A 16,842-nucleotide genomic window follows, 5' to 3' on the forward strand; every position below is an offset into this window, starting at 1 on the left:
TTTATATGAAATATAATATACAAGAGCTGTTATTGTTTTATCAAGTTTTTATATTTTCTTCCACCACCAGTTAGCTCTAGCTAGCAATTATTGTCTATGGCTGAGATCTACGTTCCATTATATTCAATTTAAAAACATAATTATATATTATGCTCAACAACCACGTTAATTTACAAATCATGCAGATATAAATGCTTCATTTACATTTAATTTTATATTTTTAGTCGTTGTACATTTTACACTTATGGCGTGTTCTTGCGGTAGAAAAAAATGAAAAGAATATTTCAATATAAGTTCTCAGAAAAGTTGAAATGTAACTCGTCAATAAAATTGCTAGTTTGACATTGACATTCACGTGGAGTTCTTTGGACTATCGTGATCGTTTTGTTTTGAATGTTTAAATAGTATATAAATAACATTTATTTGTTTACGAAATAAAATAATTACACTTGATAATTTACTTGAGAATAGTTCTACCTGAAAAAATGGCAGAATGGAATGATGATTGGGAAAGCGAGCCGGTTGCGGTAGCGCCTTCTCCGAGCGTTCCCGCGACAAATACTCGCCAATATCGCGGAAGAACTTTTCGGGGCAGAGGATCTAGAGGAGGTTCCTACAATGATACTAACTGGAGAGAACGCGGTAATAATAGCGGCGGAGATTTTCGTCGCAACAATGATCGCGACAACCGGCGTAATTATCAACAGGAAGATTCCGGTAACAAGAAAGTCATTTATGTTCCTTCTATGAAAATTGGACGTATAATAGGCAAGGGAGGCTCTAAGATTCGTGATCTTCAATTTGAATCTGATACTAGAATCAAGATAGGTGATACTAGCGGCAATGAGGCAGACATTACACTGACCGGATCGGATCAAGCGATCGCAAGGGCGGAACAGTTAATCAACGACTTAGTTGAAGATTTCAGACCGGCACCTAAAGAAACCACCGGTGGCAATGAGAACAGCGGTAGGTCGGCTGAATTTTTTAAGACCAATGATGAAGGTGTACAAGTGATTGATTGGGAAAAGCTTAATGCTTTTCATAATGACGCCCAGCAGAATCGATGGGCGAATTTGCCGGCAGTCGTCAAGGATTTTTATCAGGAGGATCCTACTGTGGCTGCTATGACTCCTGCTGAGGTAACACGTTGGCGGTTGGCCAGTAATGATATACAAGTTAAAAGGACTTTTGATGATAAACCTGGTCTCAAGCCTATACCAAATCCAGTGTTAACTTTTGAACAAGCTTTTCAACATTACCCTGAAATCTTAAGTGAGATATACAAACAAGGCTTCAAGCAGCCTTCCCCAATCCAAAGTCAAGCCTGGCCTATTTTACTAAGAGGTGAAGATATGATTGGCATTGCTCAAACTGGTACAGGGAAAACTTTAGCTTTTCTTCTACCAGCACTTATTCATATTGAAGGACAAGTTACTCCTAGAGAGGAAAGGGAAGGTCCAACAGTTTTGATCATGGCTCCAACTAGGGAGCTTGCTTTGCAAATAGACAAGGAGGTGTCTAAATACCAGTACAAAAATATAAAGTCAGTTTGTCTTTATGGTGGTGGTGACAGGAGAGAACAGATAAAAGTGGTTTCTAAAGGTGTTGACATAGTCATTGCCACTCCTGGTCGACTGAATGATTTAGTCTTGGGTCGGCATCTTAATATCATTAACTTCTCTTATATAGTGCTTGATGAAGCAGACAGGATGTTGGACATGGGTTTTGAACCCCAGATCCGGAAGTCATTATTTGATGTGAGGCCTGATAGGCAAACCATCATGACTTCAGCCACTTGGCCGCCTGGTGTGCGTAGACTTGCAGAATCTTACATGAAGGATCCCATACAAGTAAATGTTGGATCTCTGGACCTTGCAGCTGTGCACACTGTAACTCAAAAAATATTATTTGTTGAGGAAGCTGAGAAAGAAGCTGCATTGTGGGATTTCCTACAAAATATGGATCCAAATGACAAAGTTATCATATTTTGTGGCAAAAAAGCTACAGCTACACACATAACTACAGAGTTGTGTCTTAAAGGTGTTGCATGCCAATCTATCCATGGTGATAGAGACCAAATTGATCGTGAGGCAGCTCTTGAAGACATGGTAGATGGGACTGTCAACATTTTAGTTGCTACTGATGTTGCTTCAAGAGGCATTGACATTAAAGATCTCACACATGTTATTAACTTGGACTTCCCAAGGCATATTGAGGAATATGTCCACAGAGTAGGTAGGACAGGTAGAGCAGGAAAAACAGGCATATCTCTTACATTTGTATCAAGAAATGATTGGAATAATGCCAGAGATCTCATCAAAATTCTCGACGAAGCCAATCAAGAGATTCCTGAAGAATTGGAACAGATGGCTACAAGGTTTGAGGCTATGAAGTTGCGTAGGGAAAAGGAAGGCGGCGGACGTGGCGGGCGTGGCGGTCGCGGCGGCCGAGGTGGCCGCGGCAGAGATAGGTGGTAAATGAGATCTGATCTCTGTTAACCATTTTCTCATTATTACTATTTTCATATCTCTGTGTATTTTTGTCTGTGTACTTAGTGCAGGGCACTATTTAAAAAAAATGTAGGAACATAGAAGTTTGATTGTTAAGAAAAATAGAATTAAGTTTGACTTTTTGCTGTGATAGAAATAAAAAATACGTTCCACTATCGAAGCCCAGTTCTACATATAGATGTAGTAACTATTTTGTCTTTTATATGTTAGTTATAGCTAAGCTGCAGTATTTATTGTGTAATTTAGGCATGATTTGTAAGCCACCGAAAGTATTATAAACAGACATTGTTATGTCTATTTTTTCAACTCATTACATCTTCGTATTTAATCAATTTGTGATTTTTATTTCTCACCCAACCTATTGAAACACTAACAGTCAGGCATAAATATCAAATAAAAAGAGCATATTTTTCGATAGCATGTATTTCAAGTTTCACATTTTTATTCCGCCATACAATATGGCTAAGCATAACGAATCGAAGATCTAGATAAACATGAACAAAGAATAATATTTTGCACAATTTTTACATTCTACTACAAAGTCGAAATTTGATCGATTCATATAACACTTACAATATTAAATACAAGTTCTTACTACTAACTACCACAAGACTTAGACAGGGGATGTGAAGTGACTGTACATGCTACCTTCTTACACTTGTTAACAGCATGCTTGGTTCAAGATTCCACTAAAACAGTAGAATTTTGGGAAGATACAGTGAATACAACATGTTATACATTGTTGTAACATAACTAGAAGACAAACACCATTAGATGTTTCAAGATCTGTCTGATTCTTGTGGGTTGAATTATTCGAATGAGTGCTCCACTAACGATTCGTGCCATACACCATCAATTTTATTCAGGAACAGGTACATTTATAATAAAATTGGTATATATTTCTCAATAAAAATAAACATAAGAATCGTCAAAAATAACCATCAGTGTCACAAAATTGAATGACTATATCACTGCACCTTTGAGTAGTTAACTGTAGATTGAAACAACATTTGGAAAATAAATAATAGCAATATAATAACTATAAAACTATATAAATATCTCGATCGCGTTGTACATAGCAGAGTTTAGATAATCTCTAGTCGTTTCATTTCTTTGTGCAGTTCGACTCCCATTTTGGCGGGGGAGGCGGTGACGATGACATTAGCCTTTTCTAAAGCCTTGATCTTATCTTGGGCACCACCCTTACCACCAGAGATGATAGCACCAGCGTGACCCATCCGCCTGCCAGGAGGAGCCGTCAGACCCGCGATGAAGGACACGACAGGCTTCGCCTTTTGACCCTGAAATTTTGAAATATTTCGTTATAGAGATGTGGAATAATGTATTATGGTAAATGTTATGCAAGGTTTGAAGAACTGTCTAGGTTAAATGCTATAGAGCATAATTTCTTAATATATCTTTATTTAATAAAATCTGTTGCATCTTTTTTAAACTAGTAAAGTAGACAGTTTAAAAAAGGTGGTTACTTCAACAATTATGACTATTTAAAAACGATCAGTTATTATACCACTACACAATACTTATGCAAACGTACATTAGTATGTGTTCTAAGTGAATATACCTAAATGGAACACTGCGATAAATAAAAAGTGAAACATTTCTCATACAAATGGTTCAAATGAACAATATCGGCCAGATGATCATTGCACTATCTAAACGATTGTGAGAAAAAACTCATGACTTTTACGATACTAGATAACCTTCTTAAATGATATACGTTATATCATGCTCGTGAATGTACAACATATGATAATAAAAGGTATATCAACAATGATTCAAACTTAAAACAACCAAAAACATAATACTTTGTTGGTGTTAACGGGAATACTTCTTATTCTTTACCTTCTTCGTCTGTGGGGAGACAAAACAAAAGTGTCTTAAATTATTTCAACTTAAATAAAAAGGGCTTGCGAAACGAACTAGTGTTTAAAATTTATACGTATTCTTAAGTACCAGAATTACAACCCCCATATAATATGGTAGGTATTCTTCTTTTCGAAAGCGTTGAGAGGTCCAGCGGGTATGTCTGCAGACGTGCCGGTGGGCATGTCCAACTGTTCCAGTTTTAGACTAATCAGAAACGCCTGCAGACTTGCCCGTGGGCACGTCCGTCTAGTGAATTTCCAGTTTTAGACTAATCAGCAAATAGCTAGACAGTTTCAGATCATTTGGCAAGAACCAGAGAACATCGCATTCTTAAAATAAAGCAGAGAATCATCTCGCTTTCTAAATATCTAGATAACAAAAAATACCTAATCTGTAACTACTTAGTAACAAAAGGCTACTTACAGTGTTGTTCTGGATGAGATATTCCGAAGCGAGTTCCTCGGCGTTGCCACCGATCTCACCGATAAGAATGATTCCCTTTGTCTGAGGGTCGCTTAAGAACACCTCTAAGCAGTCGATGAAGTCCGTGCCGTTGAAGGGGTCACCTCCAATTCCGACGCACAGCGTCTGGCCTAAGCCCGTCTGTCGAAAAAAAATGTAAATCACTATTAGAATTATGTTACGAAAGCATTATGTATTGCTTTATATGTATATATGATATATATACGATATGACGATATTTCTGAAAATTATTTCATGAATGAATGCAAAGGCTTGACCTGCACTTAGCCAGTGTGGCGGACTCAAGGCCTGACACCTCGCTCATTACGGGGACCCTTGTCCTTGGCCAGCAGTGGGACAGTAATGGCAAAAAAATATTTAGGTAATAAGTATTGACTAACAGCCCCTAAGATATTATTTTTATGTCTCTTGGGATACTTGTATCCCAAGATTCCTGTGTTATTGCGCAGGTTGTCTAAAGCAATGACGAATAAACATAAATTGTTGCAGCGATTCAACAAAGTAATTGTTCGTCAAAGCATCTCAATAACAAGGATCAATCACTCGGTGTCTCGTCAGTCTCGTTGGCTTCAAGTACAAATAATTGCATCTCCCCTCGGCCCTCGTATTCCCGACAATAACAACTCATGCATCAATACGTGTCCATACAATGCATAAATGCATCCATGTTTGCAATAAGTAAGTATTAAAAGTTGGCTAAACGAACACTTATTTTTTTCAAATCTCATCATGTGTGTTATTTTCAAAACTCTAAGAGATAAGGGCCCGTGAGTTATCTTTAAATAGAGAACATCAAATCGTGATTATCATTTCGTACAATCAAGTAGCTACACCAAAAAGTTGTTGACGCTTATAAATTACTATCTATCTATTGACACATCCGATTAGAATCTGTATTACATAAACGTGACGACATTTGGAGCATACATACGATAATAAGTCAGCCGACATTACTGCGGCATTTTGTTTTGAAGCCTATTGAAGCAAATGAATCGAGAAATGCGAAGTAGCAAGCGGTGTTCACCGGTTATGCTAATGGTTACCGGCAGTCTTGATTTGCTGTATGCAGTAGTCTTCGTGTTTTATTATAATGTAGGTAAGGTTAAGATTCAAGTTTTGTTGAAGTATATCAAAAAACAATCTAAATCAGTGAACTATACTGAGTGGTGGATCTGAAAGATTTGACCTAATAATTACGCAATTAAACATAGATGACTTCTGTAGTGCATTCATTAATGTGTATGCTACATCGTTACCTAAGTGCTTGAAAACAAAAATATTATCCAAGCAGTTGTTTCGTAATATATATTTCTTTAGTCCCTTTCTGCTTCGTTAATCTTGGAATCGAAGTTGTTTCATAAAAGATAAGAAGTATAAAATTTACCCGACTCCCGCTTTCAAAGACTGATTTATCGCATAACAAATAATAGCGAGTAATAAACCTCAGCAACGGTTTGCAATTGGACACGAGTAATTAAATAAATTACTAAAGTATAGAGCCGTTTGTGCTGCCTACATTAAAACATAATAAATATAAAAGAATGACATCAACAAAGTTCTTTTATTGCTTGTATGTCGAAAAATAGATTTTCATAGTGTGATTTCGTAGCACGTATCATGGTTAGGGCAGTAGTAGCTACGATATATTTTTAGATCTATCAATATTAAACGTAAGAAGTAGGTACAGTGTCTATCGTAGTTTACAGTAAATTTTGATTTGAGAGCAATTCTTTTCATCATTATAATGCAACTGCAAGGCACTACTCTATAGCACAGAGAGAGATATAAACTTAACGGTACAAACATCATGAGTTAGTAATTATCAATACTCCGATGTGTAGTTTTAGACGTAAACAAATCGATACGCGTATCTATGAAGTTGGTAACGTACAATGCACTCCAATCAATTGAGATAAATAGGCCGTTCCTATTATGAGTACACTGTTGACATCAATCAAGATCAATGATGCGAAACAAAACGCGTTATTTGTGTAGAAAAAAAACGATTGCAATATTAGCAGTAACGTATGCCTGCCGTTTGACGGCCAAATATGTGAAACTTTATTATAAATAATTAGAACTCTGAACCATGTTTGTTGCAATAAATAATTTTGAATTTTGAACGTAGATAGAATATTTTATCGTTTTCAGTCATTTTTAACAGATAAGAATAAACAATACTCATCATTCTTTATACTTTTATCCATAGCAACTAACTAGGGATGGACATCAATTCGTTTTTATCATTTTGTTGCGTTATGTTTCAAGTGCTTTACGTGAGGTCATAATGACCTGTAATTTAATGTTTTAACCAAAATAATCACTATTTACTCGTCCAAAGAAACTTCTGTTATCAATGTTTGTTTAGTCGTAAATCGTGTCGAGTCATTCCGAACCCGGTGCATTTCAAAATTGTTGAGTAACATGAAAGCATTCAACAAGTAAATAATAACCACAATGAATTTCGTTTGAATTGTCGTAAAATTATTAAACATGACCTTATATTAATTAAGACTGTAGTTAAGCCTTTTATTCTCAAGACATAGATTGTCAACCTTGGTTGCTTTACTTTCTAATTGTAATCAGCAAATCTATACTATCTATACTAATATTATAAAGCTGAGGAGTTTGTTTGTTTGAACGCGCTAATTTCAGGAACTTACTGGTTTGAATTGAAAAAAAAATTACTTTTTGATAGCCTATTTATTACGGAAGGCTATAGGCACCAGTAAAAAATGTTTCAAAAACGGGGAATATGACCTATTATCTCTTAAGTGACTTAAGTAAAGTTGCGCGGGTCAGCTAGTAAAATCATAAAGCACATAATAATAACATTTTACCGTGGTGGTCTGGTGGACGGCCTCGTAGGTGAGGGTTCCCGACCTGGACACGACGCCGATGCATCCCTTTTGGTGCACAGCGGCCGGCATGATGCCAATCTTGCACTGTCCCGGCGCAATGATACCAGGGCAGTTGGGACCCAACAGACGAGACTTGTTCTGCCTCAGCAGTGCGTGTTTTACACGAACCATGTCCTGTAACATTTAAAACATAATTTTCCATAGTTCCTACGATATTTGTGTAAAAATTAACAGAACTAATTTAGGTAGTAAATTTATAAGTATTGCTGAAACAAAACTCAACTTTTCTTTCAGTTCTTCATCAGAGCACAATAAAAAAAATAAGCAAACTCCCTTACATGTTGGGGGACACCCTCTGTGATGGCAACAATGAGTGGTACTTCAGCTTCAATAGCTTCCATGATAGCCGCAGCAGAGCCTGCTGGGGGCACGTAGATAACGGACGCATCAGCTTTAGTGGCTGCCATCGCTTCCTTCACGGTACCAAACACTGGCTTTCCAAGATGTTCCTTGCCGGCCTTCTTGGGTGAAACACCACCCACAACCTTGGTGCCATACTCAATGGCTTGCTGACTGTGGAATGTGCCCTGTTTGCCAGTGAAACCTTGAACTATGACCTTTGTTTCTGCTGTGATGGCCAAGTTCTTTCTGGTATCGGAATATCCCGATGAGAACCTTATTTGGTTTGATAGTTTCATACCATCTGGGAACAAAAATATAACTTTATAAGATAAAAACAAAACTTATTGCTATGTTAAGTTGCCTACAAGAATATAAAAGTTTAGCATTGTAATAATTATGAATCATTTCTTCAAACTGACAAGAGACTATGTGTAGAATAACAATGTGTTAAATACTAATTTTGGTCTTTATGAATTTTCATTGTATGCTGTTATGTTACTTGATGGAATGTATTCATTACCCTAAACAAAAAAACCATCCCATGCCTGTCTGACAAAATAGTTTTTTTGCATATTGTAGTATGTACTAAGAAGTAAGTGTAGAGAAATCTTTTATGGGGATGTGTACAGTAAAGACCTTTGGTCAAGACCTTGAAGATGATCACTTTATCAAATTGAATGTTAAGGTAATGAGTCAACAAAATCTCAATTCATTCTTCATTGTAATCAACAAAATAGATCTAATCTAATCATATTGCAGAGGTTTATTTATTTGATAGGACTGCGCATCTTTCTTTACACTAAAAGATATTGTGTAATCTGGGTGGGGCAGCCTGAGAAAACATTATAAGCTGTATGCATAATTACTGGTATTACATACTTATGATACAAACCTTTTTGTTATAAGTATTTGACAACCAATGAATGAAAATACTGTTTAATGTAATTGTACCAAGGTATATAGAATTTTCAATGAATCTGGATTCTATTTCTATTAAACAATAGGAAATTTCTCATCTCACTGGAGCTTGTAAAAATAGTGATATTGTATTCAATATCACTACAATTCCTCTCATGTGACAGCAAAATATGCAAATAATGAAATAGTAATAAAATTGTAAAAACAAATTAATCTTAAGAATGGATAAAGGATAACAATATCAATATTTGTTGAATATTTATAAATAGATAGCCACCTTATTATCAGACGACAGTCTAAAATCATTTTTGGCTGACAGTACCAAAGGTCAACATATTGATCCATAGTTTTATTGAATGAAAACTTGCGGTACTTCGCAAGTACTGGCGCGTAGCTTATAAATCGGTTTATATAATAACAAGGCATTTTGTCGAAAGTTATCACAACTGCGGACAGTGATAGTATTTTTAGATGAAGGTCTCGGTTACATTAGGCATAATGAATACGACATTGACAGTACACATCATATTATTTGTATCATTGATTAGGTAAACCTGTTCGATATTGGACTTAATAGGGACAAAATATCCACCACTTTAGCAGGTGCTAATAGAAATGAAAAGCAGAAAAGGGAGGTTATCACAGCAAAAAAAAATTACGTGACGTGCAATCTTCCGAATGTGCTGTACGATAAATCTTTAGATACATTTTTGTACCGATGTATTAATATAAATGACCTTACCTTTACACCGGGATAAAATGCGGACGGCGACAGCCATTGTTAAAATTTTAATTATTCTATTGAAATGGAAGAAGTAACAAATTAATTTAGTGACACTGACAGGCTGCTTCAGTCAGAAGCCATTACGTAACTGACAATTTGACAAACCTGACAAACACTAAGCAGTGTTACTAGAACACATATTGTATATTAGATCACTACTCTCACTGAGCAATCGACTATCTTTAAATGCTCTTAAGATCCGTCATCGTTGCGACATAAGAAGATGGTGCTTAGCAGTCGAAAAAATATGAGTTTCAAATATCAATTTGATATATTTCATTCAATAATGAATTAGGCATAAAGACAGAATCGCCACAAAGCTAAATCGAATAAAAAACGACATAATTTTTCGTCTTGTTTACAACTCTCACCTTCGAATCTTTTCACTGTTGTAAGGAAAACTCTTATGTATTAAGTATTGTAACCTAGTAAATATTCTCTATTACTCGACTAAAGAATTTTCAATGGTTCACGCGACGATAATGTTCGTGTCATTCATTGGTTGACTTGAGAAACAATCATTGGACCACACAATGCCATACATTGGACATCACTATGTGCGAGTGTTATGACGTGTAATTTAGCACAAAATTGTATTTTTTGTTTGTGCAGAATAAATACAAAAAAAATTAAAACAATTGTTAGTACTAACTATATATAAGTTTATCATTAGCTTGTGGTATAGATTACTCCATCAGCTTTACGAATAACTCACGTACAATATTTTATATCCGGCTTATAAGTTGATTGCGGATTATCAGTGAAAATGTGCGGTTCAGACAAAAAATTGGGGGAAATCCGGGCCCTTATACTTGTTGGTGGCTATGGGACCCGCTTAAGACCTTTGACATTGAGTAGACCTAAGCCCTTGGTGGAATTCGCGAACAAACCAATACTTATGCATCAGATCGAAGCTCTGGTTGAAGCCGGAGTTACTCAGGTAAGATTACGACCATATTATTGCCTGAAATAAATAAATCCTGAATGCAGGTCGTCGAATTCTGAGAATTGAAGCCAATATTCTTATTTCCGAAAAATAACAGTTTTACGACTGACACTAAATGTATTATTCGTTTTATCTTGAAACTTCTAATAAAACACTTACGGATACTTCAGAAATCAGTACACAACATTTTCAATGGAATTTACTTGTTATCAGAACTATAACACTTTGTTATCTGTTTACATTTATGTTTGTATTGCAGGTTATACTAGCTGTTTCATATAGAGCTGAAGATATGGAAAAGGAGTTAACAGAGCAAGTGTCGAAACTTGGTGTATCACTTACATTCTCACATGAGACTGAGCCATTGGGGACAGCGGGGCCGCTGGCACTAGCCAGGGAGCTACTTAGCACCAGTCCTGAGCCATTCTTTGTACTGAACTCTGATGTCATTTGTGATTTCCCTTTCAAAGAGCTTGCTAAGTTCCACAGAAGTCATGGGAAGGTGTGTATCTTTTTCCTTGTGTTTTTTATAACTATTAAAAAGCAGGTTTTGAATCACAAATATATGATTCTTATAAGGAAAATGAATGTATGAATGAATTTTCTCAAGTTGTATTTGTTTCCTTTAATTAATGTTATTTAAAAGAAGATATAATACTTAATACAATATTGACAACTATCTTATTCTCAAATAGATGCAATAAAAAAAATCAACAAACTATTTCAATTGTGAATGCAAGCAACATACTGATAAAATAATTCCAACTTATCTTTAATCCAATTACATAACACTGTAAGATATAGCAGTTATAATTATTGATGAACTGTTTATCTAAAAGGTCAGCATCCTACATAGTAAAGGTCTGCAGTTTAAAAGGTTGTTTTGATGCATTTATTATTTATTAAGGATGAAAGTGGTTTTTCCTTTGCTTGTTTGTCTAAGTCTCTTATAGTTTGTATAGTAATTATAAGTAACTTTATAAAGAGATCTATGGTCTAATAAATATGAAGGTTGAATAAAGTAGTGATACCTATATATACTTCAGAAGATTCATTTTTGGTTTCAATATTGTACATACCTATAAATTTGTCTATAAGAATAAATGCATATTTTAGTTTATTTAAGTATTATAGTTAATATTTGTTCTCACTTTACCATGGTTAATTAAGTTTATAAAAAACACAGACTGAGAACATAATAAATAAATAAAAGCTTGTTAAATAACATATTTTTTAAAGAATTATCCCTATAATTAGTCTGCTATTATTTGTTCATTGTACATTGATTTGTTTATCTTTCTATCCATAGATTATTTTATTTATTCTAAACAATTAAAATATTCTTTGTGCAAATGCATCTAGCATTTGACATGCAACTTTATTCTATAAATAAGAGTGGCCAGTGTGTTGTACTGCATAGTCAACTAGATGTAGAAACCTTGAAAAATGATTGTGTTACTCATACCATACATTGTTATATGTATATTATTATGTTTGTGTAGTTACTGAGTTCTGATAACATACAATGAATAAAGCACAAACTACATAGCATGTTAGAAATCAGCCTTGTTCTGGGGCCAGTTCCGGTTGTAAATAAAATATGAATTTATTTTATAATTTTAGGATTGTTAATACCTCTAAAACTATCAGCTATAACAGTTTGTTCTATGTAGTTAATTATTATGATGATGAGGATACTTATGGTACTTCCATTTAAACATTTTTGGGTATTTCATAGCAAATCTTTGATGTATGTAATTAATGACAGTTACATGAACTTAACATCTTTAACAGAAAAACCTACATGTGCTATCATTTGAGTACAGCTTTACTTGTCCTTACCATTTGAGGCAGAGGGACTGTCAGAAATTAACATAGTGTTCTTATTTCCAGGAAGGCACAATAGTAGTGACCAAAGTGGAGGAGCCTTCAAAATATGGTGTAGTTTGTTACAAAGAAGATGGACAGATTGAGAGCTTTGTAGAAAAACCACAAGAATTCATCTCAAATAAAATTAATGCTGGTAACTTACAAAGTCTTTATTAATTAATCTTGTATTGTCTGTCTTAAAGTCCTGCATAACAGTATAAAACACTGTGTTTTTAAATTCTGCGTAATGTTATTTAATAACAATGCGTTAGTTTGACTTTAGCAGCCAATCTGGTACCTGTGATTCTTTATACAACTTACATTTCCTACTCCAGTTATCGGTAATTACTTAATTAGTTAAAGTTTTCTTGCTTTTTTCCCAGGTATGTACATCCTGAACCCATCAGTACTGAGCAGAATAGAATTACGGCCGATGTCTATCGAGAAGGAAGTGTTTCCGTTCATGGCTACAGATGGACAGTTATTTGCGATGGAACTGCAAGGATTTTGGATGGATGTTGGACAGCCCAAAGACTTTTTAACAGGTAATGATGAATCAAGTTAACTACTACTAAATCTCCACTCATAATATATTAAAATACACACAAATGCACACGTACACACACACACATACACTCACACACACGCACACACACACACACACACACACACACACACACACACACACACACACACACACACACACACACACACACATAATAATGTTTTTGATTAAGTTTATAGTTTTATGTTCATATTTTCTTAATACTCTTTCTGTTTTATGACAAAATATTGTCATGTTAATAAATAAGGGTGAAGACACTGGCATCTGTAACACAGCTTCGGCTAGCATAGATGTCAGGACAATGTATGGATATTGTAACAGATTTTATGTCAATAAAATATTTTTGATTTTTTTTTTTTTTTGATTAAAAGTGCTTTACTTGAGCTCTATGCAATAATAACGAATTCGGAATGTTGAGCAACCATTGATAGAAAAACTCATACTTTATTCATTTATACCTCAATTTAAACAAAAAATCGCATTTGATACCGCCTCACCATTGCAGCATGAAACATTAAGTAAATGTTTCATTTATATAATTTCAAAAACCATCTGTGACATGTTTGTGAATATTAATATTAAATCAAACTTTTTATATTTTAGGCATGTGTCTGTACCTGAACAGTCTACGTCAGAAGAACTCAAACAAGTTGTATGACGGCACAGGAGTAGTGGGCAATGTTCTCATTGACCCTACAGCCACAATCGGCAAGGGCTGCAGAATAGGACCCAATGTTACTATTGGACCTGATGTTGTTATTGAAGATGGTGAGATATCAAATAAGTATTATAATAGTTTATAGCAGTATGTTATACATCAAATGAAAGTGTAGGTATTTTTCAAACTACTCTCCCCTTAAATTGATTTTACCTATCTGTATCATCAAAAACAATCTTAACATACTGCATACTTTGAAAAAATCTAATTCTCTTCTAATTTTTATCTACCCTACAGTGCAAAGAAATTCGTTATATGGCTACCTTCTTTTGTTGCACAGTATAAACTATAAACTTTATAATTAGTCATTTGAGACTCAAATAAATACGAGGTAATTGAAAATCGTAAACTAAGTGCAATAACCTGTAACACTATCTTAACATACTTACACACTTCTACACACTACATAGATATAATACTATATCAATAAATAGAAGGGCACCCAGTATAATATGTGCATTATCAGATGTCCTTCAAAGTGCAGTAGAGTAGGTACTTAACTGAGGTAAAAAACATATTGGCAAATAAATAAGATTGTTGTTAATGGCCAGCATTGTATATTTGTTTTGTCTATTCTTTATTGATTCTTTTGTTTGTAGTCTACATAGTAACATATGTATATGTATGTATGTAACATATTATTATGTATTGGTTAAGTAAACTAACGTCATATTATCATGATTGGCTGAAACACTCAATTGTAAAATCAGCTGTTTTCATATGAATGATATCAAAAGAGTTTTGTATTTGTTTAAATATTATAGCCTTGTTAATACATATATGCTGTTTACTTAATGTGTGGTGTGACTTTGAAACAGATTGAAGTTCTGTGTTACCTTTGTTGTTTGAAATCTGATATGGTAATAACAAATATTGAAAATATTGTATGTGTAAATTGATTAGATGCTATCATGATTCATAATAATCCTTAAAGGTGAACGACCACAATAATGTCAATGCCAACAGCAAATATTGCTAGATGTGAAGTGGATTTTAAAATATCCAGATTTGATAGTGTTAATATTTTTCATCATAAACGTCGTCATTTATCAAACGGAAACAATCGTATTTTATCTAAACACATTTATATAACATTAGTAGTTTTCGAGATACGCGAGTTAGCTGGGTTGGCGTCATATTATCATCAGGAGTTTTTAATCGCTTAATAGAACCCATCAATAACTCTTTATCATCATGTTAATAAACCATAATATTTCATAAACGGCTATGGATGAACGGTTCATCCAACACCAATTGTAACATCCTATGTACACAGATATGAATATTGTCTTTAATCCAGCAATATATTTTTTTCTAGGCGCATGTATCAAACGCAGTACAATCCTCCGAGGCGCATGTGTCCGGCAACACGCATGGTTAGACGGGTGCATTGTTGGCTGGCGTTCAGTCGTCGGACGGTGGGTCCGTATGGAGAACTGCACAGTCCTCGGCGAAGACGTCATTGTTAAAGACGAGCTTTACGTGAACGGAGGCCAAGTTCTACCTCACAAGTCCATCGCGCTCTCCGTGCCCGAACCACAGATTATTATGTAATAAAGACTGATTGGTGTGTAGACAAATGCCCGATATTTTATATTATTTTGAGGCCGGATATGACAGGACAAGGCAGATAAGGCAACTAAAAAATAGGCCTGCCTCTTATCGGTCATAGTTGCTCGGTTGTGAAGTGCAACGAAATTTTTTGTTAATAAGGTACATAATAATATTATAATAATGTCTAAAATCCACCTGAGGCTATTTAAAGACGAAAGATAGTTTTCATGCAAAAAATCTGTTTACGATTCTCGATATCGGTATATTTATATCGATTAAAAGTTATCGATATTGTATATCGATAGATACAAAATAAAATATCGGGCATTGCTAGTAGACAAGGGCTAGATTTTTAGTTTTATTTTTTGTAAGAGTTTATTACAGTTGTCATCACATTTTAGGTAAATTGAAAGGAATTGTTATAATAATGATGTTATTGGGAAATCTCTTTAATCCGGCCTACTGACCTCAATGTAATTTAAGACCAGTATTTATGTCAAAAGTCTTCTACTTTGTTTACTTTTAATAACACTTAAATAACAGGCCATTGTTCCTTTGTATATAACTTTATAAAATGTACAACTTTATGATACAACTGTATTCATTTAAAATATTCTTATATTAATCTATAAATAATTATTTTTAACTTTTGTTATGATATAAAGATATTATTTTTATATTAGTGTTACCTCATTTAAAATTGTTTCTTTACTTTTGGTTTATTACTATCCAAAAATTTATTTTTAATGATAATTTATTATTCTCGATTATTGTTTTTTTATTCACTTTAAATGGAAACATTCCATTATTGATTTTATTAAAATGGCCTTTGAATTGATCACTTTCTTCAACTTCAGCGTACAACATGGTAAATGTACTGCCATTTTTACACCAAAATATTTAGGATAAGTTTATGTTCGTTTTAATACTTATTTTATCTAGTAGTTAAATACCTAGTAATATGGGTGTTAAATGAAATACGAAATTATTTAATATGCAACCTTTGTTTTATTTCTTGAAAAAATGGCGAGATGCGCAAGCGTTTTCCTGTATTGTGTATTTTAACAATATGACAGGTTTTCAATATTGAAATGGTATAACTATGTTACGTTGTTAGATTGTCTCAAACTTATTAGACCATCAGTCTACAAAAGTGGGATACAATTATTATGATTAAAATGTATTTTTCAGATTTAAAGTTTAAAAGCTGAATAAACAGGATAGAAAGAAAGTAGATACGGCTAAAGACTATAGTCTAATAGCTTTCCATGCGCCATAACAGACTACACTTTTTCATAATTCGACAATATTTGGAGATGCTTGCGATTAGTAGCTAGTAGTT

The 16,842-nt window shown here is 34.2% G+C and overlaps 3 protein-coding genes across 3 annotated transcripts; 2 read left to right on the top strand and 1 right to left on the bottom strand.

Moving 5' to 3' along the window:
- The first annotated feature begins 352 nt into the window (after positions 1–352).
- Positions 353–2,845, top strand: LOC142982237 (putative ATP-dependent RNA helicase DDX43). The gene has a single exon (XM_076128643.1). The coding sequence runs from the start codon at positions 486–488 to the stop codon at positions 2,478–2,480; it is 1,995 nt and encodes a 664-aa protein (XP_075984758.1). The 5' UTR covers positions 353–485; the 3' UTR covers positions 2,481–2,845.
- Positions 2,846–2,918: 73 nt separating this feature from the next.
- Positions 2,919–9,961, bottom strand: LOC142982435 (succinate--CoA ligase [ADP/GDP-forming] subunit alpha, mitochondrial-like). The gene is made up of 5 exons (XM_076128949.1): positions 9,807–9,961; positions 8,083–8,447; positions 7,724–7,918; positions 4,824–5,003; positions 2,919–3,814 (listed from the first exon to the last, which is right to left on the bottom strand). Exons 1-5 carry the CDS (start codon positions 9,841–9,843, stop codon positions 3,599–3,601), a joined length of 993 nt encoding a protein of 330 aa, XP_075985064.1. The 5' UTR covers positions 9,844–9,961; the 3' UTR covers positions 2,919–3,598.
- Positions 9,962–10,372: 411 nt separating this feature from the next.
- Gmppb (GDP-mannose pyrophosphorylase B) lies at positions 10,373–16,500 on the top strand. Its single transcript, XM_076128948.1, has 6 exons — positions 10,373–10,788; positions 11,054–11,296; positions 12,688–12,817; positions 13,047–13,208; positions 13,832–13,996; positions 15,265–16,500. The coding sequence occupies exons 1-6, from the start codon at positions 10,615–10,617 to the stop codon at positions 15,498–15,500; spliced, it is 1,110 nt and encodes a 369-aa protein (XP_075985063.1). The 5' UTR covers positions 10,373–10,614; the 3' UTR covers positions 15,501–16,500.
- Positions 16,501–16,842: the final 342 nt, after the last annotated feature.

This window comes from Anticarsia gemmatalis, chromosome 21, assembly GCF_050436995.1.
Source record: "Anticarsia gemmatalis isolate Benzon Research Colony breed Stoneville strain chromosome 21, ilAntGemm2 primary, whole genome shotgun sequence".
Classification (NCBI taxonomy): domain Eukaryota; kingdom Metazoa; phylum Arthropoda; class Insecta; order Lepidoptera; family Erebidae; genus Anticarsia; species Anticarsia gemmatalis.